The 27,921-nt window shown below is 37.1% G+C and overlaps 2 protein-coding genes across 2 annotated transcripts in view; both read right to left on the bottom strand.

Moving 5' to 3' along the window:
- Positions 1-1,877, bottom strand: part of vwa3a (von Willebrand factor A domain containing 3A) — a 43,937-nt gene extending 42,060 nt beyond the window's left edge. Inside the window, 2 exon segments of the mRNA XM_052139906.1 lie at positions 1,359-1,501; positions 1,739-1,877. Coding sequence (XP_051995866.1) covers positions 1,359-1,384 — 26 coding nt within the window. The 5' untranslated portion in view covers positions 1,385-1,501; positions 1,739-1,877.
- A 504-nt stretch (positions 1,878-2,381) lies between these two features.
- Positions 2,382-27,921, bottom strand: part of mosmoa (modulator of smoothened a) — a 61,852-nt gene continuing 36,312 nt past the window's right edge. Inside the window, exons 2-3 of the mRNA XM_052140171.1 lie at positions 22,549-22,761; positions 2,382-5,769 (exon numbers count right to left, since the gene is read on the bottom strand). Coding sequence (XP_051996131.1) covers positions 5,585-5,769; positions 22,549-22,761 — 398 coding nt within the window. The 3' untranslated portion in view covers positions 2,382-5,584. The remainder of the gene's footprint in view (positions 5,770-22,548; positions 22,762-27,921) is intronic.

Genomic DNA, 27,921 nt, shown 5'->3' with positions numbered 1-27,921 from the left:
GAAGGGAAGGACAGAAGTTAGGGAAGCAAGGAAATGAAAGATGAAAATTAAGGAAGTAAAAAAGATGGAAACAAAGGAAGGAAGGAAACAGAAGATGAGAATGAAGAAAGTAAAGGAACAATGGAAGAACTGAAAAGATGTAAGCAAAGGAAGGTAGGAAACAAATGATGGAAACATAGGAAGGAAATGAAAGATGGAAATGAAGGAAGTAATGAAAAGATGGAAGCAAAGGAAGGTAGGATACAAATGAAGGAAGGAATGTTGGAAGGAATATAATGAAAGATGGAAACAAAGGAAGGGAGGTAGGAAACAAATGACAGAAACAAAGAAAGGAAAGAAACAAAAGATGGAAATGAAAGAAGGAAGAAATGAAACTAATGAAGAAAACATAAGGAATGAAAGAGACAGAAATGAAGAAAGGATGGAAGTAGGGAAAGAATGAATCAAAAGATGGAAACAAAGGAAGGAACAAGGAAATTAATAACATAAAGAAAAGAAGAAAAAAATGGAGGGAAGGAAAGGAAGGAATGAAGGCGAGTATGAAGGAAACAAATATGAAAAGGAAGGAAACAAACAAAAGATGGAAACAAAGGAAGGAAAGAAACAAAAAAGATGGAATTTAAGGAACTAAGGAGGGAAGGAAGAAAGGAAACAAATGATGGAAACATAGGAAGGAAGGGAACAAAAGATGGATATTAAGGAAGTAAGGAGGGAAGGAAGGAAACAAATAATGGAAACAAAAGAAGGAAGGAAATGAAAGATGGAAATTAAGGAAGTAAGGAGGGAAGGAAGGTAGGAAACAAATAATGGAAACGAAGGAAGGAAATGAAAGATGGAAATTAAGGAAGGAAACAAATAATGGAAACATAGGAAGGAAGGGAACGAAAGATGGATATTAAGGAAGTAAGGAGGGAAGGAAGGTAGGAAACAAATAATGGAAACAAAGGAAGGAAATGAAAGATGGAAATTAAGGAAGGAAACAAATTATGGAAAAGGGAAGATAACAAAAGATGGAAGGAAAAAGGATGGAAGGAAACGAAATATGTAAACAAAGGATGGAAATTAAGGAACTAAGGAGGGAAGGAAGAAAGGAAACAAATGATGGAAACATAAGAAGGGAACGAAAGATGGATATTAAGGAAGTAAGGAGGGAAGGAAGGAAGGTAGGAAACAAATGATGGAAACATAGTAAGGAAATGAAAGATGGAAGAAGGAAAAAGGATGGAAGGAAACGAAAGACGGAAACGAAGGAAAAAAGTAAAGACAGAAATAAAAGAAAGTGCTGTACAAAGTGCATATACTGTACAGTATGAATGCAGAAATATAAGTGTGAATCTGTTGTACATGATTTCACCCACTCAGGTGGTCCGCTCTTCCATTCCATACTGAGATCATTGTAGTTTGTTTGAGGAACTTGCAGATGCAGCAGGGTTTCAGTCTCCCCTGATGAACATGTATTGACTATTTGAGGATTGATCTCCACCACACTGCAATCACTCTTCTACAGGAGACATTCCAGTACACAACAACAAACAATGTTCAACTTCCATTACCATACTACTAAAGTTATTGGTAGTGCTGTTTAAAATGACTTCTTCTAGAAGTCATTTTGTATATGACTGTCGTGGCTCACACCAAGTTACCACAGTTATATTGTTATAAATGTAAAAAGCTGTAGTTTTGGCGGAAAGTATGCTTGGTTACCTTGGTGGGTTCTTGAAAGCTTATTAATGTTTACCTTCCAAACGCAGTGATTCTGAAGCGCAGATCGTGCGCGCGAGTTTTTGTCCTCGCGCTGGAATCAGTGAACGTCCTTGTTGAGCCCCTCGTCTGTGTTACACGTCTCCATAGCAACGGACTACACCATTCAAACTCGCGAGCTCATGTTGCCATTTAAAGACTTCCTTATCAAGAGAGACTTACAGTGCGCAAACCCTGAAACAACATGTTTCTTCCTCATGGACAGAACAGTAATATAGTATGGTTATAAAATCATAGGTGTGAGCTTTGTCGAGCATATTTAGACGTTTAAAGCCAATTTTTATATTGTGTAGACTATGTATTATTTTCGAATTATATTTGATATAATATTTAATTATAAATTATTATTTATTAAATACTGTATACATTATTTTATGTTGACTTATCTTTATCTGGGTTCATGTCTTTTCAGCAAGTATTGCTAAATGTGCTTAATTAGAGGAAATAATCAGCATCTCATTAAATGATTAAAATGTTGACGTCAATTGACATCACTAATTAAACCCTTAATGGACGTGTCCACAAGTGGACAGAGTTGTAACTGCCTCAAAATACATCATTTTCAGATAAAAAGATTGGCAATAAGTATATATTCTTCAAAAGTTCAAAAACGGCTTTAATAATTCATGCATCAGAGGGTTCAATGGGTCAACTTAAACTCAAGCAGTACACCTTCTTTTATGCCTTTTATTGTATACAGTGAGATATCGAAACAAAGAGAAGCAGAGAAAAGTTAACAGTCAGAAATATGAATCTGTTAACAGTAACTGTGCACAAGGACTATCACTCATACATTTGTTTCCTTCCCATTTTGAAATCATAAATAATAGCTTTTCATTGCCCTATAAGCAAATGTCACTTTTTTCCAGTTTATGATGGGCTTCAAAAATACATATCCAAAGCAGGAGCGGTGTTTAGCATAGAGGCGACGTCTTCCACTGAGGCCAACCAACGTTGGCACAGTTCTCATTCATTTAGGTGCCAGTGCGAGGAGGAGTGTAGCATGTTTTGCCAAAAGCAATTGTACAATTCTTGCCTAAATGCATATGGGAGATGGTTAAATTAGTCTTTTTTGAGTTGTTTCTATTATAAACATCTTTTGTAATTCTTTGAACAAAGAATAGTATGCTTTTACCCCATATATTGGAGAGAATCAGATCAAATTTGCATAAATACATTTGTATCTTTTCGTCGTCTCTATAACAAAAATTATATTCTTCCAAGAAATGTGCCGTCTTCCAAAACTGTGAGCATGAACTTTCTTACAGGACCAAAAATATTCACCATTCACCCTCATGCTGTTCCAAACCTGAATGACTGATTTCTGTGTGTGATTTTCATAATTCCATGTATTACATCAATAAATACTCCACGTCAGCAGATGCTTCTTGTGAATAGCAAACTCAAAATGTTTGAGTACTTTTTATAAGTCAAAGTAGCTCTAACCCACACCTCCAATCTAGTTTCATTAATTGATGCCAGGTTTGCAAACTCCTGACTCGAATTAGCTTTTTGTCATCATCTTTAGCCTAAGGATTCATTTACTTTTTCCACAGCACTATGAATGTTTAATGGTATGTGTTCAATAAGAACATGAATGATTATAATTATTTGTGTGTTGTTAGCTTTAGCACATGGTGTTTGTCAACACTTGTGACTTTGATGAAGATCACATTTTATGAGCAATAAATGCAGAAAACCAGCTAATTCCAAAGGGTTCGCATACCTTTTCTTGCCACAGTCCACACACACAATTTTTTTTTTTGCAGGTTGTTGTAGTTTACTTCATTAAAATAAGATAAAGCAACACAATTCTAGAACATTTTGTCAACTTAATTTCATTGTGTTCTATCCAATTAAATTGGTAAAATGGAAGATTACTTAATCCAGTTTGGACTACATGACTACTTTTTGTAGCATTGATGAAATTGGCAGAAGACTTCATTTCCCAGCATGCTTTGCACAGGACTGGATGGGGTGAACAAATGTTGAAAATAAGTTTTATTTTGTGCATTTTTGAGCAAGATGAGAATAGAAGATTTGATCATTTTTAATGTTCTGTTATATTGGCATTTAAACAGCGAGTCTGTTAGGCTGGAGTTTTGGGGGTAACCAATGTGAAGATTGGCACCTGTGATCAGTTTGAGGATAGACGTTCAGTTTCAAGTGATGTTTGATTCGAGTGTTGCTATTAAAGTGACAGTGCAACAGTTTCACTGGCTCACCTGGCATATACTAATGATTAATAATATAAAGTTGGACCATCATAAGAAAATTAATTAAAATAAACATAAAAAAAAATTGTTAACTCAACTAAAGTTGAGTACATTGTACATATAGTACTATAGTTCATTGATTTGACATTTTCCAACCACATTTTGGTGGCTAAATGAAACTGATTTATGAATGAAAGTAAATTGCTTGTAAAAACTCTCAAATTCAAATAAGGTTAATGACTTGACATTTTTTGAGTGTAACAGTCAAATGGGTTTGAAACACCATGAGGGTAAACGATGACTCAATTGTAATACTTGGGTGAACTATCCCTTTAAATAGATTTTTTTTTATGAAACAAAAATGAAAGCACACATTCAAATCAAAAACACAAATAGGATATTTTATAAAATAAACAACAACTTGTGGGGAAATGTAACATCTAACATAAATAATTCAGATGTTTTTCCATTGCAAAGACACATTCTTAAAACAGCGCATTTTTGCTGTACCTAATGAGGATTGCTTGAGAAAAAGAATAAAGAGTGGGTTGATGTAACAATCATTCTTGATCGCCTTTTATTCAGTGTCAGATAAATAATGTGCCATGATCAAAGCATTTTAAATCAAACGTCTGTGATTAAGGCAGAATATAACTTACAGGGCACACTTTTTTGTCATAGTAAGGGAAAAAAATTCTTAAATGTAAAATAATGAGGTAAGGGGTTCTCTTTTTGTACATCTGCAATGCTTCACCTACCGCACAGTGCTCCCTAAAACAGAACTCATGCCCTTAGCTTTCATACAACAATGAAAACAGGTTAATGTCACAGTAGCAAATCAAACCAAACAAAAGGGTTTTGAAATTCTAGCAATCAAAACAAGAAAAGATGCTTGGGTATAAAGTCAAACCACAAACCGAATTGAACACCCCCGATGCTCAAGTGAGAGCAGTCAGGAGTTTCTTTTGGTATGGAAGTCCGATACAGAGCCACGTCCATCAATATCAGAGTGTGTAACAGGTGAAACGGTGAGACTCAGCCTTACAGGGTCCTGACCGGCAGTCCTGGTGCGTTCGCCTCATGTAGTGTTCGACCAAAAAGTGTTTTTCAATACTGTTCCCTTTTTCCTTTCCCTCTTTTGTAACAGCGCAATGTCCTGGCCAGCACTTGGGCCGCTGACAGCCGCACTTCTTCTTCAACACTTTCTTGTAGTTCCTCTCCACAAAGGCAGGGGGCGACATACATGTATGAAACTCTGCAGAACTTAAATCAACAGAAGATAATGGAAGAATATTCCTTGAACAACAACAAAAACAAAATTGCTGTGGTAACCACCAATGTGCTCTTTCTGTTTCGGATGGGCCCTGCATACTTCAACGGTCAAATCCGACACATGTGCAACATAAAGACAGAGTTTAAAGAAGCACAGGTTGGGCAAAGGGGAGCACTATTATGCAGTGTGTGCATTCATTTTCTTGCTTGTTTTGCGGTTTAATTAGTTATTTTCATATATTATACCATCCCCGGAAGATACCCCTCCTCTTCAAGAGCAGTTTTGTTGTGTTTTCACTTTGAACACCCCAGCTGTCCCTGCTGGGAATGTCCGCTCAGCCAGGAAGGCAGACTTTCCCAGCAAACAGGAGCCCCACTATGGTGAAGAAAATGGAGAGCACGAACAGTACGTACGAGGAACCCACCACTGTGTTGTTTGGGAGTTTGTAGGGTTGTCCTCCTACTTCATTGATGTAAAATCCTATTGGGAAGATAAGGGCCGCCATACAAAACAAGATCACTGTGAAAGAGGAAAAGAAGGAAAGCATTATTATCTAGTCAGTAACAGATATTTACACATACAAACAAAAGGTATAAGAATGAGGTGGTGGGGGTCTCCTAAGCAACCAAATTGGCCCGGTTGCTAGGGAGGGTAGAGTCACATGGGGTAACATCCTCGTGATCAAGATTAGTGGTTCTTGATCTCAATGGGATGCGTGGTAAGTTGTGCGTGGGTCGCAGAGAGTAGCATGAGCCTCCACATGCTGCGAGTCTCCGCAGTGTCATGCACAACAAGCCACATGATAAGATGCGTGGACTGACTGACTCAGAAGCGGAGGCAACTGAGACTTGTCCTCCGCCACCCAGATTGAGGTAACCGAGCACCTACTAAGTAGTGGGAATTTGGCAAATTGGGAGAGAAAAAAAAATTATAATAATTGACACCATCCAACAGACATTGATGGTATTTTCTTGTTGAAGAAACATTTGTTCAGTTACCATTGACAGTGCAAATACAAAGGGAACTGTGTGCTTTAGTCAAGTTCCTAATAGTTCAGTTCTTTTAAAGAGGATTAAAACATAAAACACACACACACACACACACACACACACACACACACACACACACACACACACACACACACACACACACACACACACACACACACACACACACACACACACACACACACACACACACACAAACACGATGGCTGCCAATATTTAATTGCTTTGTGCATTTGTTTTTCATATACATTTATACATTTAAAATGAAAAAAATTAAATAAAAAAATGTCTGGTAAGATTCTGCATTCACCAGCCACTGTTGTTGAGGGCAAAACAAGTTTCCCATCCTGCATAGATAAGTGTTTAACTGTCCAAAGGTTATTAGGAGCACAATTTACTAACATTTAACATTTTTAACCACCAGGGGGTGTATCCCCATTAAAGTCTCCAAATGTACTGCCCTGTAAAAATGTCTGCAATTCTAATGGGAAAAAAGGTTAATTGGTTAACAGGTAGTTAACCTTAAAATATAGGTTTAAAAAAATCATATATTTACCATGACAATACAAGTCATTTTACAGTAAAAAAATATTGTAAACAATTAGCCTCTGATTTAAATTTGAGCAGCAAAGTTGGTAGAATTGGAATGTTTTATTCATTTCTGTGAATTGGTTCAAAATATCTGTCTGTTTCATTTGTGTAAAAGTACGGAATGGAAACACCAAGTGTGAATTAAAAAAAAAAATGCAATTCCTAGATGTGAAAAAAAACTCCGCTGTCTTTTCCTCAACAAGTCATGTAAATGAATAATTTGCTCATAACTGGAGTAACTAGTGCAAGGGTTTTCAAACTGGGGTCCAGGGACAAGAAATTCCCAAGAAATTGAAAAAGAAAAACAATCTTAAGGACCCGATAGTAGTCTCGGATCCGATAGTAGTCAGTGGCTACAACTTCATTTCTATTTTGCACCAATATCTCCGGAAGTTATGATTTCTTTCACTTGGATAAATGGGATGTTTCCAATGTTCCCAAACTGTTTTTAACAATATTGGAATTTTTTGCATAAATTAAATTGGATAGAAACATAGCTAAGGAATGGATTCAAATTCTGATCAAGGATTTGATTTTTTTAGCAGAAACACATGTGGCAAATATAAATGAAACTTGCTCTTTAAATATTTAGTGAAAATATTTTTAACTAGATTTTTCAATATTTGACAAAGATGGTTTCTGACCCAAAAAAAAAAAAAAAGCATATCACTGTTTTAAACCATTTGTTTTTTATAGCTATATTGTCAAATATATTCAGTTTCCTTTAGCCTAGTGTACACTACATGACAGTGACTGGTCTCAGATCAGAGCATGCACAGTCCTGCAACATGCTGAGTCTACTCCCAGACGGTACAGCAGTTTTCAAAACAGCTTGATATCTAGACGTCTTGTCGTCAGTTGTGCGCACCATCCCGACAAGTGAGAGACTGACAGTGAGCCACAGCCAATGAAATATATAGAGAGAGTGCATGATATTAGGAAACAGAAGACAAAAAATAATCTGTGCATATTTGTAAATTCATTTCAAACGTTTCATAATTTTAAGATGCATTTTGGGCAGTCTTTTTGAAACGGGACAGCACTAAAAGACAGCTATAACAGATGGTTTTTGGCCAGTTACGTGCAGACTTAAAAGGAAATAAGAGTATGATCTGAAAATGTAAAAAATCAAAATGCATGAACATGCACACTAGTGACACAGATATGACCAGCACACACATAAGACACTCAGTTATAGGTACTGCACTAAAATAACTATAAATTATTTGCAAACATGACGTTTAGAGCAGAAATCTGAGAAACGGTCGCCGGTTTTTAGTGCACACTTTCTTGTCTTTTACGTTTTTGCTTTATTATTATTATTCAGTAAAGCACAGACGTAATGATTGATGCATGTCCTCATGTAATCAGAGACTCTCTCCTCTAAATCAATAAAAGAAAGAGGACCAGGTCTCACAGTGATAGCTTGCTGTGATGACACTTGTGATCGGATCACTCGAAATGCATCTTAATACCAGGTGTACACAAGGTCTCAGTTGGGAACGAATGGTCATGTAGTTGATACACTACAGTCCTGTAATGTGCATACCAGCACAACGGAAAATAAGACTGGGAGTCGCAAGTCGTGTTGTGTATTCTTGGCTTCATCGATATATTTATATGGTTTTGATCATTAAAAATCCATTTGATAGCTTTTGTGAGGCTTGGTCGGGTGAAATTTGGTCAAAATATGTTGGAGGATATATGAAATTTATTTTATGAAATATCTAAATGGTGGAAAATCTAGTCATGTGTACATTGAAATAACTGGGTTCGTTGACATCTAAGGAATCCGCTAAAATGTACCGGACAATTTGGACTGTTGAGGATGACCCTAATTAGAAATGTTCAGATCCTCCCCAATAAGTGAAGGTCAGTGTTGACAACAGCAAACTTCTGGAATGTCTATTATGAATCATCAAACCCCTGAACCGTCATGTTTAAAAAAAGACCTCCTCCATGACCAGGTTGATAAACACTCAGCATGGGTTCACGTTAGTCAGGCAGAAAGGCTTTTAGCAAGATAAAAACAGAAGCTGCTAATAGATGCCTGAGTGCAGTCTCAGCTCAATCTTGGTGCCCATTAGCAGGATAATAGCATCTTTCAGCAGTGCTGCAATTAAACACAGCAGCCTTGAGAGAAGTGTGACTGAGAGACTGAGCGCGTGAGCATTAAGCTTCTGCCTCTCATAGAGACATTGCATAAACTACTTTAGCAGGTCTCGGCTCTTTAGACACACACAAAGGAGCGGGTAAAGAGATAACCAGCAACTAGGCTGCTGGACGAAAGGTCATGGCCTCAGTGCACTTTCAGCTGAGGTAAATACCAACCTTTGGTCGTGCTGTTAAAGAGGCTCGGTGCTATTTTGAGCACAATGGAAAAAAAAAAAATTGTATGGTCACATTGGATACAGAAATAGGTTTTGGTCCTGACATGAGAACCATTTATGTCGCTAGCAGACCTCTTTGAGAGTGTATTTCTATTAGACGGATTGGCGCACACTGTAAATCGAAAGGCAGTGTGTAAAGAACTAACAAATATTCCTTTTGGAATCTTAAGCGTCATATTGACAGAAAGCACGAGGATGTGCTACGCAATCACGGTTGTGTCACTCAGGTCCAGTTTAAACTGAAAAGTGAATTTGCGTGTATGCGAGTTTCCGGACAAATGCACAGATGTTTAATCGCTTGTAGAGGCATGTTTGATGACATGTTTAAAGTAAATACAGGTAATAAGTTAAGGCATTATTTGAAGATGTTCAATGGTATATGTGCTAACAGAGAAATATTTGATTACAAATGATAACAAAGGTCTGGTAGAACCGATTATCTATCAGCCATTGTAAACCTGTACAAAATAAACAGCAAAGTTTTATATACTAAAAGACAACAATGCAATCACATAATTTCAGATGAGTATGTTACGAAGCATTTGATAATTTAATAAATGTCGGCCTATAGCCTATACTATATTTCACCCAGAGGGGCACCTCAGCCCATGTGGGCAAAAGGGCAGTTGCTCGGGCCACTGTAGCTACCCCTGTGTACGTGCACAGAAACAAGTATACTACAGAGACGTTTAATGTCAGAGCGGGATTTCAGTTAACTTTTTTTTATTATTTTTTTTTTTACAGGTGAGCAGTAATTGAGCGGAGCGTCCGCTTGGGCCATGAGCGTCTGAGCGGAGCACACCAGAGTCACACAACATTCCGTTTTGCTCAAATGCTCTGGTTACAACTGATCTATCTACATCTATTGAATATATTGTTGTTAGTTCTAGGACTAGGCCTGGTTAAAGGAAGAACATACAAGCTCCTGTTGTCCATAAAACAAAAGTGGATGGTGATTTACTGTACAGCCGTGGCAAAACAATTTTGTCAGTGACGTCAATTGTGTTTTGTAAAGTGATCAGATGCATTTTAAATAATTGAAAAAAGCTTCATTGGCACAAAATGACCAGCTAACATAATTTCACTAATCATATCAGCAGCACCTGGGAAAGTGTGAACAGTACTAGTCAGGTGAAATCACTCTATCATTCTGATTGGATTATAAGAGCAGACTGATTGCTATAAAAGGAGGGAAGAAGTGCTTCCAATCATTGGGGGTGTTGTTCACAACGGTTACCTCTAAAGCAAGACGTGCAGCCATCATCGCTTTGCATCAAAATGGTCTCACATGAAAGGAAATTGCAAAGAATATTGCACCTAAAATAACCATTTACCAGATCATCAAGAACTTCAAGGAGAGGTTCAACTGCAAAGAAGGAGGCTTCAGGACGTCCCAGAGTGTCCAGCCAGCGCCAGGACCGTCTCCCCTGATAATGAAGTGGCTTGGAGATCATTACATTTAAATTTTGGATCCGTGGCCAGGCAACGCCACAGATCTTAATCCCATTGAGAACCTGAGGTCAGTCCTCAAAAGGCGAATGGATAAGCAGAAGCTCACAAATTGTGATAAAATCTTAGCACTAATAAGGCAAGAATGGAGCTCCATCAGTCAGGATTTGGACCAGAAGCTGATATCCGGCATGCCAGAGTGAATTACAGAGGTTATGAAGAACAAGGGTCAACACTGTAAATATTGACTCTTTGCATATATTGAATGTTTTTGCCAATAAAAGCCTTTAAAATGTATGAAACGCTTATCATTGTTTTCCAGAATACCATAGAAACATGTGAAAAAATAATCTACAAATACTGAAGCAGCAAACTTTGCAAAACACAAAATGTCACTGCCAATACTTTTGGCCATGGCTGTATATTGCTGAGCTCAAAAAAACAAACAAACATAGAATTACTGTAAAACTAGCCAGTTTATAGGGTCGCAACTAATGATTATTTACCTAATTGACTAGTCTAACAATTATAAGGATGATTAATCGACTATTCATGAAATTAATGTAAACATTAATCAACAGCTCTTAACTGACAATTCTGTGACAATAACTGACAATTGTGCTTTAAATTAATAAACATTCTTACTAACAATAAAGGAATGAGGATAAAAGCATCTTTTAAAATATCTCTAAATAACCTTTACTGAATTTAAGGTAAAGAAAATGCTTATTTTGGATGCACCAATGTCAAATCAGCCGGCGATATTTATCGGCCAATTATTGACCAAATTAAAACCATTGGCAAATCGGTTTGTAAATGGCGATATGAAAAACTGATGGTTCATTTATAATTAATCAACACACTTTGTAAAAAATCTTGTTAATTCAAATGCACAATCCAGAAATAACGAAAAAAAATACAAATAAATCACATCTGTGCATCCCTAATACTTATACGTTTAATTCAGTACAAAATAATTATGCACTGCAAAAAATCCTATTCTTAAGTATTTTGGTCTTGATTATCAATACAAACAAGATATCTAAAATCCTTAAAACAAAATCAATTAAACCACATAATAATTCAGTTTAAAATGATCTTATTTTATGTCCCATAAGATTGAATTACTATTTGACAATGAAAATATATTGACTGTAATATTGACTAATTGTTTAACCCACCTATTGTATGGCTTAAGAAGACTTGGACTACAAATCTATGGACTATAATGGTGGGGGTTTCTTTTTGTCCTTTTTGAGGCGTCGCCCACTTTTGTTGTTTAGAAAACAGAAGCTCAGACATTCTGCCCAGCAGCATCTCGACAAAAATACAATTTTTGTGTGAACTAACCCTGTAGGTCTGGCTACACTGAGATTGTTCTAGTGGAGTTGAATTACTAGGTATGAATGGACTTCAGTGGCTATAACTAAACAGCCATGTCTATTTTAACTCCAAATGAAGCAATACAATGTCAACAACCTAAAGGTATCCCATTTCTTTATGAAGGCCATGCCTTTTTTTAATTTTGTACTGCATTTTATTTGATTTCAGTGTTGTGAAGCACTGTACTCTGGTGAAGCCACAAGCCTGTGCAGAGATTTTCACGATATGATAACAGTCTCAGAAAATATCACAGTATACGGTATCACACAATTACTATTATCAGTGAAAACAGAAGGGTTATTTATTTATTATTTATTTTTGAGCAAAAAATATATTATAATTGAAACTTGAAACCATTTATTTTATTGAAATGTGTAAAAAAAAAAAAAAAGTCTCTTAATAAATAGAAAGAATAAGAAAGCTAACTGAATTATAATAAACTGAATTATAAACATGATAAAAAATTGCATGTAACTATAACATGTTATATAACTAAAGCATGTTAGTTTACATGTTAAATGAACTACTAATTGAAAAATAACATCAGCTGTGTGATCTTTTAAAGTAATGCCCTATAATTATTATCAGTTAATATATACCGCTCCTGTCTGCACCTTTAACTCAGTGTTTCTCAACCGGTTTTGAAGTAATATGATTATTAACAGTTAATATAGACCGCTCCTGTCTGCACCTTTAACTCAGTGTTTCTCAACCGGTTTTGAAGTAATATGATTATTAACAGTTAATATAGACCGCTCCTGTCTGCACCTTTAACTCAGTGTTTCTCATCCGGTTTTGAAGTAATATGATTATTAACAGTTAATATATACCGCTCCTGTCTGCACCTTTAACTCGGTGTTTCTCATCCGGTTTTGAAGTAATATGATTATTAACAGTTAATATATACCGCTCCTGTCTGCACCTTTAACTCAGTGTTTCTCAACCGGTTATGAAGTAATATGATTGTTAACAGTTAATATATACCGCTCCTGTCTGCACCTTTAACTCAGTGTTTCTCATCCGGTTTTGAAGTAATATGATTATTAACAGTTAATATATACCGCTCCTGTCTGCACCTTTAACTCAGTGTTTCTCATCCGGTTTTGAAGTAATATGATTATTAACAGTTAATATATACCGCTCCTGTCTGCACCTTTAACTCGGTGTTTCTCATCCGGTTTTGAAGTAATATGATTATTAACAGTTAATATATACCGCTCCTGTCTGCACCTTTAACTCGGTGTTTCTCATCCGGTTTTGAAGTAATATGATTATTAACAGTTAATATATACCGCTCCTGTCTGCACCTTTAACTCAGTGTTTCTCAACCGGTTTTGAAGTAATATGATTATTAACAGTTAATATAGACCGCTCCTGTCTGCACCTTTAACTCAGTGTTTCTCAACCGGTTTTGAAGTAATATGATTATTAACAGTTAATATAGACCGCTCCTGTCTGCACCTTTAACTCGGTGTTTCTCAACCGGTTTTGAAGTAATATGATTATTAACAGTTAATATAGACCGCTCCTGTCTGCACCTTTAACTCGGTGTTTCTCATCCGGTTTTGAAGTAATATGATTGTTAACAGTTAATATAGACCGCTCCTGTCTGCACCTTTAACTCAGTGTTTCTCAACCGGTTTTGAAGTAATATGATTATTAACAGTTAATATATACCGCTCCTGTCTGCACCTTTAACTCGGTGTTTCTCAACCGGTTTTGAAGTAATATGATTGTTAACAGTTAATATAGACCGCTCCTGTCTGCACCTTTAACTCAGTGTTTCTCAACCGGTTTTGAAGTAATATGATTGTTAACAGTTAATATAGACCGCTCCTGTCTGCACCTTTAACTCAGTGTTTCTCAACCGGTTTTGAAGTAATATGATTGTTAACAGTTAATATATACCGCTCCTGTCTGCACCTTTAACTCAGTGTTTCTCAACCGGTTTTGAAGTAATATGATTATTAACAGTTAATATATACCGCTCCTGTCTGCACCTTTAACTCAGTGTTTCTCAACCGGTTTTGAAGTAATATGATTATTAACAGTTAATATATACCGCTCCTGTCTGCACCTTTAACTCAGTGTTTCTCAACCGGTTTTGAAGTAATATGATTGTTAACAGTTAATATAGACCGCTCCTGTCTGCACCTTTAACTCGGTGTTTCTCGACCGGTTTTGAAGTAATATGATTGTTAACAGTTAATATAGACCGCTCCTGTCTGCACCTTTAACTCGGTGTTTCTCGACCGGTTTTGAAGTAATATGATTGTCAACAGTTAATATAGACCGCTCCTGTCTGCACCTTTAACTCGGTGTTTCTCGACCGGTTTTGAAGTAATATGATTGTCAACAGTTAATATAGACCGCTCCTGTCTGCACCTTTAACTCGGTGTTTCTCATCCGGTTTTGAAGTAATATGATTGTTAACAGTTAATATAGACCGCTCCTGTCTGCACCTTTAACTCGGTGTTTCTCAACCGGTTTTGAAGTAATATGATTATTAACAGATAATATAGACCGCTCCTGTCTGCACCTTTAACTCAGTGTTTCTCAACCGGTTTTGAAGTAATATGATTATTAACAGTTAATATAGACCGCTCCTGTCTGCACCTTTAACTCAGTGTTTCTCATCCGGTTTTGAAGTAATATGATTATTAACAGTTAATATAGACCGCTCCTGTCTGCACCTTTAACTCAGTGTTTCTCAACCGGTTTTGAAGTAATATGATTATTAACAGATAATATAGACCGCTCCTGTCTGCACCTTTAACTCAGTGTTTCTCAACCGGTTTTGAAGTAATATGATTATTAACAGTTAATATAGACCGCTCCTGTCTGCACCTTTAACTCAGTGTTTCTCATCCGGTTTTGAAGTAATATGATTATTAACAGTTAATATAGACCGCTCCTGTCTGCACCTTTAACTCAGTGTTTCTCAACCGGTTTTGAAGTAATATGATTATTAACAGTTAATATATACCGCTCCTGTCTGCACCTTTAACTCAGTGTTTCTCAACCGGTTTTGCTTCAGGACAGATTTTACATTGGAAATCAAGTGTGGACCTGCCATAGATTAAACATAACCTGTATTTAATGTATCTTGGGTTGCATTTCCTTTTATGTTGTTGTGGAGCAGAGGGGGGGCGGGGCCGGTCGGAATATCGCGTGCCCGGTCCCCAATCGGCCTGATGAGGCGCGCGAGGGATAAAGGCGGCCGGTGACGATAGTTCGAGAGAGAGAGAGAATTACGGGCATGTCCGTCAGTGTGTGTTTGTTTGTGCTTTTGGTTTGAGTTTAATTAAATTATAATTTATGTTGACAAGCCGGTTCTCACCTCCTCCTTGCCCATCCTTTAACTGTTTTACAGTTGTATAGTTTTGTTCATGGTTTTCCAGTACAAGGACATGCATCAAGTGACATTATTTTTGTTGTTGATGTCAACAACAAAATCTACAAGAAGTTGTTTCTCCCCCTTTTAAAAACTGAAGAGCATATTTACTTATATGGGCCCATTATTATCCCATTTGTTACCTAATATTAAATATTTATACACATATTACACAGAAGGAAAGGTTCCTCATTACCATGGTTAGGTCAGTATGCCAGTCTTAAATAATAATAATAAATTAATGTATTTCTGAAAAATAAATACTAGCTGAAACACATCTTGAAACTTTAACTACAACTGCCACTGTTGATATAAAATATGGTTAATAGATTCTACCTTTAGATTATTTCATATGAAACTGTAACATTGTCAAAATATAACAGTTACTTTTACTCATGTAAAATCCTTATTTACAAAATTTGTAAAAGTAATTTGTTTTTGTTTTTTTGGCGCAGAGCACAGTGTTGCTCTTTTCCTCAAAGTGCTGTTTGGCATGTCAGGGCTGCTACTGTTTGAGAGGTTTGAATTGACAATCTCCGTAACACTTTAAACTAGAAAAGTCTCGCTAGAATTGAAATTGGTCACATCAGTTTTGATGTCTGCGCTCCGCAATATCGAGGGAAGCCCAGTTGTTGAACACGCGCAGAGAAGAGCAGATCATCACAACGAGCTCGTTACACTCACGAAAGTGCAGATGAGAAGTCTTTAGCCGTTTGCGAGATTATCATTAAATCTGCCTCGGCAGGTAAATCACTTGGGCGGCCGCCGAAATATCTTCAATGGGAGAAGTTACCATGGCATTGTTATTTCCCTGCTGTCCGTGACCCAGTCCGAATAGACCAGTTGAGAAACACTGCTTTAACTCACACACACACACACACACACACACACTCATGTCAGACCCCCTCGCCTCGCTTCTCTCTGACATCTGCTGCATGTGTGTGTGTGGCGCAAGTTGACGAGTTTGACAGACAGTCGAGAAGGAAAGGAGATGCGCACGCGCATGTGAGAATCTCCGTCCGGTTGCATTTTTTTCTCAATACCGTAGATAAGCAAATGTACATGGTATGATAACCGTCAATTTTCAAACCGTGGTATACCGTGTGCAACCCCAGTGCAGACAGCAGCTAATATTTACGTCCGTCTCTGCTGACACAAAATATGCTGAAACTAACGTGAGTCAGAGCCAGAGCTGCGCACATGACAGCAGATGCCGAGCAGTGATGGTAACCTGGTCAAGCTGGGTGTGGTGCGAAGGGACACAGGGGGCTTGTGTTACACACATAAAGCTGCTCTTTCAGGTTGGGGTGGCTTGAGGCCAGTGGAAGCTTTAGTCAAGTCACCTGTGTTAGATCCACCAAGAACCCAAACGCTCATACAATGAGCTTTGAATGAACAGCCTCATGTAAGCAGGCCTTCCAATACTACTGAACGAGATGCTAGTGAAATAAATGTGGATGTACACCAAAGATGACTAGATGTGCATTTCATAAAGGAATGGCCAGTTGGAAGCAAAATAATAATGTTCAAGTTATATGCTTTGGTTTGTTGTAGGGCTGCACGATTTGTGGAAAATGTCATATTGCGATTATTGAGGCTAATATTGCGATATGCGATTTCGATATAATAAACAAATGGTAACATGAGTCAACTTGCTTAGTTATCAAGGAAAATAAATTTCTGATAATGCTGAAATGTGTATTTCTCAACTCAAACATACAAACTAGCAACAACAACATCTATAAATGCAGTGTTTTCAAATAAAAATATTTTTACAAAAATAAATAATATCATCTTTGCATTACTACAAACTTGTTATTTTCTCAATATTACACCTGAATAAAATGGAACAATAAATAAGAACATAAAAATAAGATTGTACAAACAAACAGGGACATTTTATCAGGATGAAACATGTACTTTCTATAAACTCTTTTGAAAAGGAAACTGGATATAAAAGTGTGGTTCACTCAAACCACTAAAACTGTTGTTGTTGTTGCTGTTGTGTGTGTGTTTTTTTTTTTTAAATGACCAACTGGTATTTCCAAATCCTCTTTCTAAAAAGTTCTACTTATCGCTGGTACCTCTTGTCCAGTGTGTGGATCATTTTCTGAAATCCCACTTTGCTAACGGTGCATCATGTCTCTTTACATCTCTGTGAAGACTTGTCATATGGCGTGATACTCGGAAACACATCTGTAATTGTGCTTTGTTTTGTTTACTATGGCCTTTTTAATGTAGTTTTAGTCAATGAAAACGGTTGACATTTTAGTCATTTGACATTTCAGCCACTGAACACGCTTATTTTAGCCATAAGCTTATTATTGATAAGCATTTTTCAATCTTGTTTATCCAAAACAATATATATATATACACACACACACACACACACACACATTTTATTGTTGTTGTCATTTTAGTGTTATTTTTCACATAAGATTGATCTTATCATGATGATCTCATCAATGATGCAACACGTTGCAAGTTGCAGACAGCGGGGGAGTGAGACGAGCGTCTCCGTGTTAGAGTGCGCATCAGCCTCTCCCGGTCTCAACTCCCGCTCAGATTGGGTCTCTTCCGCGACTGGTTGAAGCAGCTCTGACAGACAGAGAATGACAGTTTTGGAGTTTGTGTTTATTTACATGCCACGCTCCCGTATTATATGAACTTTAATTATTTATGAAATAAAGATATATCGCCAAGCTGTGATCTGTGTTTCTGTGTTATTTTTTCTGGCCACCAGTTCAGAGTTGGTCTGCTCGGCGTCCATCTTCACCTGCTTTCCACGCTGAACACCAGAAACTCACATGACCACACGTGCCACTCCCTAAACTGAGACTGACTGGTCATCTTTTTATTAGCGGTGTACAAAATAGGCAAACAGCTCTCAGAGAGAATGGGCTGTCACATCCACACATGCACTTATTTATTTAATATAATCGCAGCATTTACTGTCATATATCGCACAGGCTGACATTGCGATTGCGATATGATTAATCGTGCAGCACTAGTTTGTTTGTATAAATGAAATGCCGTATCAGAGCCACTTTGATGTTGTCATGATACCCATGACTGTTATGCTTTAAATCTCTCAGCTGAACACAACACCTTGTCACGGTGCCGCAAAGACAGCTTTAATTGTTTGTATATATGTAAGGCAAGACCAAATGACACAAATCTCATGAAAATTGTGTTACTGTCTACAGTAGCAAATGTTTTTCAAAATTATATTAAGTGGTAAGTTACACACATTGCAGCAGTTCTGAGATGAAATGTCCACACTTGTTGTATTATTTGAGCAATGTTTGGGGCTAAAAGTATGTTACATTTTCTAGTATTCATTTCATTAGGAAACTGCCTAATGCATACATTGAGCCACGTTAAGACCAGGTTGGCCCAAACACAATTCAGTACACAAATAGATTTAAGAAAGACTAATCGTAATTCAGTATGCAAATGATTTTCAAACTGTAATATTACATTTCTTAAAAAGTATTAGGTTAAGTAAATGGATCATCACGGACTACTGAAACCATCAACACAAAATCAGAAATGTACAAAATTACCTCCCAGCTTTGAATGGTTCAAGCTGAATTGCATACATTTAAAAATTGCCAGTGTTTTTGCCTCTCTTTAAATAATTGTTTGTTTAAACGCTCCGAGAGTGAGAGAGAGAGAAAGAGAGAGAAAGAGCGAGAGGAAGGTTTGCAAGTTAAAAAAAAAAAAGCTCTTGACTATTTTGTGTTTTCAACTGCTAGCAACAAACCTGTGCTATTTCTATTGCGTTTTTAGCTCCAGGCTACCTTCCAGGGGTTTTATTATTAGTATTAAAATCTAACCCCAGATGGTGGAGGTCATGATCCCTGCCTGCGGAGGTGTTCTAGTCAAGGAACTGTTGCTCTTTTAAACAGCATTTACCCCACACGGCCATAGAAAAAGACAACCGAGTCATTAAGGATCAGACATGATAAGCAGAACCTGGACAATTCAGATTATTTCTTTCCTGTTACCATGGCAACCATGCCACCATGTATGTGATTCTTAGCAAAATGTATTTTCCATTCAACAGCATCTCTCTGCATGTACAGACAATACTAGAGCTTGGCGATCTGGCTACAAATATTATATCTTGATTTTTTTTTTCATCCTATTTCATTACATATCTCGATAATTATGTATTTGCTCTAAAATGGCTGAAAAGTGCCAAGTAGATTCAATATTTTAAAGGCATTAAATAAAAATAATCAAAATCTTAGGAGGGCCAACCCTTCTACATTCTGTGGCTATTGTTATTTCTGGATTGTGAATTTGAAGTTTTTTACAAAAAAAAAATATTTATACGTAAAGATTAACACTGCTTATGTGCACACATACTGGGCACAGAATGATGCCAAACCAGAGTGCTTAGAGTGGATTCAAATGTGCATAATTGTAAGGGGGTTTTCACACCTGGCTCATTTGGAGCATTTGTTTTGGGACCTGGTGCGTTTTCACCCTTAGTTCAGTTCATTTAGGCACATATGAACGTGCACTTGGATCACACTCGAATACACTCCAAAACAATCTGTCCAGGGTTCATTTGCAAACAAACAAATTCTGGTGAGAATGCAATCTGACCTAATGAACCAAACCATGATCATACCAGATGGATCTTTGGAGAAGACATCTCAGCATGTCACTACAATTCATAATCTAAATGTGGATATAGCCTTTTGGCAACTATATTAGACATAATTGCATGTTTAATATAGGAGCTTGTAATGGTGACCACAATTGTATAGGTTTATCAATGGATGCACACAAATACTTTGACCAATGAGGGAACAGTTTGCTCACATGTGACTTTTATTTGACAGTTTTGGTTAGTTTTGAAATGTTTCCTTGTGAATGCGACCCGAACCAAGAACAAAATGCAACAACGTTACAATTTTAGTCCCTGATTTAGAACAAATCAAAGGAGCTACAGGTCTGAAAATGCCCTATGATTATTGTCATGTGAATTGAAAGTTCACGTTCAGTCTGCGATACCTGGCCAAGCACCACGCGGACACTGTCAATCACCATTGAAACAGCTGCACTAACACCAAGACACAAGCCCAGGACATTTTCACATTAAGGCTAACACCAAAAAACTCTTTTATATTAGGCCTATAGATTAATATATACTATATAATATTTTTGTCACATGTAAATAAAAAATGTCACAGTTTTTAATCGTAGATTCTAAGGGTGGTTTCACAAATAGTACGTTTTAAGTGAACCTAACCCAGTTTGGTTAAAGTGAACCAGAAGGGGAACCAGCCACAAATGACCTCAGTGCTTTCAGTGTTCACAATGTAAGTGGACATAAAAGAGGACCCAGTTTCTTTTTTGGTCTTCTTCACATTAATGTGGTCTCAGACCCCTTGTTGTTCACACCACAGCACCTTAAGAACTCAAACCCCAATGCTGCTAGGGCTGTTATGATTATGAAATTTGGCTGACAATAACTTTTCATAAATAATTGTGATTATTATGATAAGCAACTGTCATATAAATGTTCATACTTCTTAAGGTTCACGTATGCTTATTACAGATAAGGCCTACACCTTAAGTAGTAATTTATGAAAACTTATAATAGGGCTATATGATTAATTTTAAGGCTTTAAACAATATAAAAAATTATTGCATAGGGATAGAATTACATAATTTACATTTTATGTCACATCATTTATGAAACCCAGATAACACTGCCAATTAAACTATGCGATAGTAAGAATGTATACTGTATTTCTGTTCTAAATTCTTCACTCTCTCACGTTATGTTAAGGCTCTCTGATAGAACCTACAAGGCCTTATTTCCCATGAAGGAACACATATCATCTCGAGAGAAACGGAGCAAGCAAGCGCCTCCTCCTCCTTGTCATTTACAACACGATCTTTTAACGTTTAATCGTGTAGCTTCAATATGTGGATAGTAAATTGTGACTGGAATATGATATAATGCAGCTATGTGTGGCAAGCCACGAGGTACTTATGTCATAAAATGCAAAGTGGACTAGTAACTCTTCGCTTTCACAATGCACAAATCAATCGATCCACAAAAGGACTCCCGAGGTGGTCTGAGTACGGTTCGGTTTTGGGTCCTTTTAGGTGGGTCTGAGACCACTTGGGTTGTTCACAAACACAGATTATACCACTCTGACTTTATGTTTAAAATAAAGTTGCGCACCAAAGAATTCTCAAATTTTCACTCGGCAATCTATCAGATTGGGCATGTAAAATGGGTAATGAACATTGTTTTATGTTGACTTTTACTATCGCCATTTCTCAATATTCTCTTGAAGCAATAAAACTGTAAAAGTTGATTTATTTTCATCCTGAGGGAAAGATAAAATTGAAGATATTTTCTATAGGAAAGATAAAGGGTCTACACTAGCTTGAAAAAGATAATGTAACAGTGTCTCCAGTGAATGTACACAACAACAGATGCTACACACATGCTCATCATAAACCCAAGACCTCAACAACTCCATTCAAAACCCCAAACCACACAGATCATCTCTCTCACTGCCTGTTTGTGTGCATGTGTTTAAATTGGTCGGCATTATATGTTTCCTACAGTTGGGAACAAACACCTCATTTGATAGGGTAAAGGCAATATTATATCAAGCATGCCCTGTCATGTTGAGAGGGGGACAATGCCCAGCTGCTTACTGAGGGGGAGGCCAGATTGGAGAAGTGTGTTATTCTGAGAAAATGATACAGACAGAGAGGGGGAGTGGAGTGGAGAGATGGAGGCGTGAAGCTACAGCTGAGAACCAGATAAAGCCTGCTGAGAAACGAAGCGGCTATCTGATGACAGTCAACTCCTAGTCTCAACTCCCACAGTCCGTTCAGTGACCGTCTGATACATATTGAACACAAAAAATGGTGCCGGCTGAAATCTGCATTTCTAATCTAATTGGCTGGTGCATAGCAACTTCTGAGATTAAGGGCATTTTTATCTTAAATTTTACAGTGTGTCTCAGTGTGTGATTCTTGGCCAGAATAAGCTGCAATAATGACCGGACTTTATGCCGCAAATCACAATCGTGTCACTCACTTCCAGTGAAGGCGATCCATCTTGCATACTTTGTGGCTTCTCGGCGCCAGTGAGAGGCCACCAACAGGCCGCAAGTGACTGTGAGGGAGATGATCCCCATGATGATGAAGAAGAGCGTGGTGACCCACTCTGGGGGGAGTCGCGGGGGGATGCAGGTTCGGTCTCGTCCATGAATGGTCTGACACTGACGCACCAGCCCCACCGTAAGAGCTCCTGGAATCATACACAAACCACATCAATGACGTATGGGTCACATTCAACACCTCAATCGTAATAATAATTTAAAAAAGAGATAGTTCACCCAAAAGTGTAATTTACTCACACTCAGACTATTCCAAACCCATATTTCTTTCTTTATGTGAATCTTCTGTCAATTTTTATTTCTTGGTGAACATTTCCAACACATGACGAATGGTTTTAAAATTATTTTTTTAACAGAAATTTGTTTGGTCTCATGAAACCCAAGGTTTACGTCTGCACAGCCAGCTAAATCCTTACATCAGCTTTGCAGTCAGCTCACACATAGCCACCCAAACAGATTAACAGGAGATTAACCTGTAAGAGACTGTATGTTAACCTGTGAGGCTCAGCCATCTAATCCAGTTCAGCCCATAAACAAAGTTTAACTTGACAGGGTTTGGCAAAGGATGCACCGATAACGTTTATAAGCGAGCGAGTACGGATCCTTTTTTGGTACTGATCAATACAGATATCGTTCATTTTCAAGTACAGTGATGCTGATGGTTAGAGAGATTCATGTTTAATATGGTCATGAACGGTTCATTTCACTATTGGGTCAGAACGCGTCAACTCAACCAGAGCTCAAAATGTTGTTTTTGATCATATTTATGGTAAAATAAATGACATACCTGATAATCAGTGCAAAAATATTAAAAGCCGTGGATAGATTATCGCACTAAATATTGCACTGCAACACTAACTTAAAAGCAACAGTGTCGCTTATTCTTAAATGTTTTTTTACTCTTGAAAATCAAGATCATGATGTTTTTTTATTTTATTTAAATAATGAAGGTACATTTCTAGTTTCAACATTATTTGTACTTTAGACCTTTGTTATGTTGGAAAAGATAAACTAGCTTGTAGAGTTGCAATGGTATGAGATTTTTACGGTATGATAACAGTCTCAGAAAATATCACAGTATACGGTATTACACAATTAGTATTATCAGTGAAAACAGAAGGGTTATTTATTTATTTATTATTTATTTTTGAGCAAACAATATATTATACTACTAAATGAAAAATAACATCAGCTGTGTGAGCTTTTGAATGAATGTCCTGTGATTATTAACAGTTAATATATACCGCTCCTGTCTGCACCTTTAACTCAGTGTTTCTCAACCGGTTTTGAAGTAATATGATTATTAACAGTTAATATAGACCGCTCCTGTCTGCACCTTTAACTCAGTGTTTCTCAACCGGTTTTGAAGTAATATGATTGTTAACAGTTAATATATACTGCTCCTGTCTGCACCTTTAACTCGGTGTTTCTCAACCGGTTTTGAAGTAATATGATTATTAACAGTTAATATAGACCGCTCCTGTCTGCACCTTTAACTCAGTGTTTCTCAACCGGTTTTGAAGTAATATGATTATTAACAGTTAATATAGACCGCTCCTGTCTGCACCTTTAACTCAGTGCTTCTCAACCGGTTTTGAAGTAATATGATTGTTAACAGATAATATAGACCGCTCCTGTCTGCACCTTTAACTCAGTGTTTCTCAACCGGTTTTGAAGTAATATGATTATTAACAGTTAATATATACCGCTCCTGTCTGCACCTTTAACTCAGTGTTTCTCAACCGGTTTTGAAGTAATATGATTATTAACAGTTAATATAGACCGCTCCTGTCTGCACCTTTAACTCAGTGTTTCTCAACCGGTTTTGAAGTAATATGATTATTAACAGTTAATATATACCGCTCCTGTCTGCACCTTTAACTCAGTGTTTCTCAACCGGTTTTGAAGTAATATGATTATTAACAGTTAATATAGACCGCTCCTGTCTGCACCTTTAACTCAGTGTTTCTCAACCGGTTTTGAAGTAATATGATTATTAACAGTTAATATATACCGCTCCTGTCTGCACCTTTAACTCAGTGTTTCTCAACCGGTTTTGAAGTAATATGATTATTAACAGTTAATATAGACCGCTCCTGTCTGCACCTTTAACTCAGTGTTTCTCAACCGGTTTTGAAGTAATATGATTATTAACAGTTAATATATACCGCTCCTGTCTGCACCTTTAACTCAGTGTTTCTCAACCGGTTTTGAAGTAATATGATTATTAACAGTTAATATAGACCGCTCCTGTCTGCACCTTTAACTCAGTGTTTCTCAACCGGTTTTGAAGTAATATGATTGTTAACAGTTAATATATACTGCTCCTGTCTGCACCTTTAACTCGGTGTTTCTCAACCGGTTTTGAAGTAATATGATTATTAACAGTTAATATAGACCGCTCCTGTCTGCACCTTTAACTCAGTGTTTCTCAACCGGTTTTGAAGTAATATGATTATTAACAGTTAATATAGACCGCTCCTGTCTGCACCTTTAACTCAGTGTTTCTCAACCGGTTTTGAAGTAATATGATTATTAACAGTTAATATAGACCGCTCCTGTCTGCACCTTTAACTCAGTGTTTCTCAACCGGTTTTGAAGTAATATGATTATTAACAGTTAATATAGACCGCTCCTGTCTGCACCTTTAACTCAGTGTTTCTCAACCGGTTTTGAAGTAATATGATTATTAACAGTTAATATAGACCGCTCCTGTCTGCACCTTTAACTCAGTGCTTCTCAACCGGTTTTGAAGTAATATGATTGTTAACAGTTAATATATACCGCTCCTGTCTGCACCTTTAACTCAGTGTTTCTCAACCGGTTTTGAAGTAATATGATTATTAACAGTTAATATATACCGCTCCTGTCTGCACCTTTAACTCAGTGTTTCTCAACCGGTTTTGAAGTAATATGATTATTAACAGTTAATATAGACCGCTCCTGTCTGCACCTTTAACTCAGTGTTTCTCAACCGGTTTTGAAGTAATATGATTATTAACAGTTAATATATACCGCTCCTGTCTGCACCTTTAACTCAGTGTTTCTCAACCGGTTTTGAAGTAATATGATTGTTAACAGTTAATATATACCGCTCCTGTCTGCACCTTTAACTCAGTGTTTCTCAACCGGTTTTGAAGTAATATGATTATTAACAGTTAATATAGACCGCTCCTGTCTGCACCTTTAACTCAGTGTTTCTCATCCGGTTTTGAAGTAATATGATTATTAACAGTTAATATAGACCGCTCCTGTCTGCACCTTTAACTCAGTGTTTCTCAACCGGTTTTGAAGTAATATGATTATTAACAGTTAATATAGACCGCTCCTGTCTGCACCTTTAACTCAGTGTTTCTCAACCGGTTTTGAAGTAATATGATTATTAACAGTTAATATAGACCGCTCCTGTCTGCACCTTTAACTCAGTGTTTCTCAACCGGTTTTGAAGTAATATGATTATTAACAGTTAATATAGACCGCTCCTGTCTGCACCTTTAACTCAGTGTTTCTCAACTGGTTTTGCTTCAGGACAGATTTTACATTTGAAATCAAGTGTCGACCTGCCATAGATTAAACATGATTTAGTGGTGGTGGCGTAGTGGCTAAAGCACAGGGCTGTTAATCAGAAGGTTGTTGGTTCGAACCCCACGGCCACCACCATTGTGCCCTTGAGCAAGGCACTTCACTCCAGGTTGCTTCGGGGGATTGTCCCTGTAATAATTGCACTGTAAGTCACTTTGGATAAAAGCGTCTCCCAAATGCATAAATGTAAATCTAAACATAACCTGTAATTAATGTATTTTGGGATGCATTTCCTTTTATGTTGCATAGTTTTGTTCATGGTTTTCCAGTACAAGGACATGCATCAAGTGACATTATTACAGGAAGTGACATTATGACAAAATCTACAGGAAGTTGTTTCTCCCCCTTTTAAAAACTGAAGAGCATATTTACTTATATGGGCCCATTATTATCCCATTTGTTACCTAATATTAAATATTTATACACATATTACACAGAAGGAAAGGTTCCTCATTACCATGGTTAGGTCAGTATGCCAGTCTTAAATAATAATAATAAATTAATGTATTTCTGAAAAATAAATACTAGCTGAAACACATCTTGAAACTTTAACTACAACTGCCACTGTTGATATAAAATAAGGTTAATAGATTCTACCTTTAGATTATTTCATATGAAACTGTAACATTGTCAAAATATAACAGTTACTTTTACTCATGTAAAATCCTGAAACAAATTTGTAAAGGTGATGGTGTGTAATTATTAATATTTTGGTAAAGGGGCTACATCGGGATTTAAGTAGTGCATGGGGGGAGGGGCACATTGTATTACTTTTGAGATACAATGTTCTGCATTGTACACTTCCCTGTTACTTTATTATTCAATTTAACACTCTTTACATCAGTGGTCTGTTTTAATAAAAAAATAAATAATTAAATTTAAAGAACTTTTCATGTTTGTCGCAAAGCGGGCGAGTTTACTTGTTTTTTTCTAAACTTTCCCCGTTTACATGCTAAAAGGTTCATGATGCGGGTCTCCTGGATGGATTGACTTTCAGCACACAACTGAATAACACAACTGCATGAATATGATAAATGATTACTGCAAGAGTTAGAGTAACATACAGGTGCGAAGGGACTTAAGCAGTTTTAATTTGCACAAATAATAAATACATATACATATTCGTCTCTGGCTTGCTTTTGCTCGCATGTCAATGATTACCCTCCGTGTGTCAATGATCCCGAGATCTACTTTTATATTTAATTTAATCACCGAGACGTTTTACCTGCAAAAGTAGTAGCACCAAACATGACAAGCAGTCAAGAATGGACACAGAAGCCGTATAACACTTTTCCTTGAGCAGAATATTGCACTACAGATCGCTAAATTTGTTCAAAGGAGAAAGCAAGATGTGCACGGTTGCCAGATTGCACAAAACAAGTACAACATTAGACGGAATATTTCCAATTTGCGCAAGAATAAATCTCAAACTGGGGGGTTGCGTCTCTTATCTGGCAACCATGAGCATGTTTAACGCTTGTGGAGGCACGTGACGTCCCAATGCAAGTTAACTGAAATATCAAATAAAAAAATAAAAACGCTTTTACGATAAACGAGCCGCGGGCCACATTAAACCTTGTGGAGGGCCTGATCCGGACTGAGGGCCGTAAATTGCCCAAGTCTGCTTTAGCTGTTTGCGAGATTATCATTAAATCTGCCTCGGCAGTCCTAAATAGTCTATCACTTGGGCGGCCGCAAGTATCTTCAAT

Source organism: Xyrauchen texanus, chromosome 12 (assembly GCF_025860055.1).
Source record: "Xyrauchen texanus isolate HMW12.3.18 chromosome 12, RBS_HiC_50CHRs, whole genome shotgun sequence".
NCBI lineage: Eukaryota > Metazoa > Chordata > Actinopteri > Cypriniformes > Catostomidae > Xyrauchen > Xyrauchen texanus.
The sequence above is the reverse complement of the archived record's forward strand: the minus strand, read 5'-3'. Positions and strand labels throughout refer to the sequence as shown.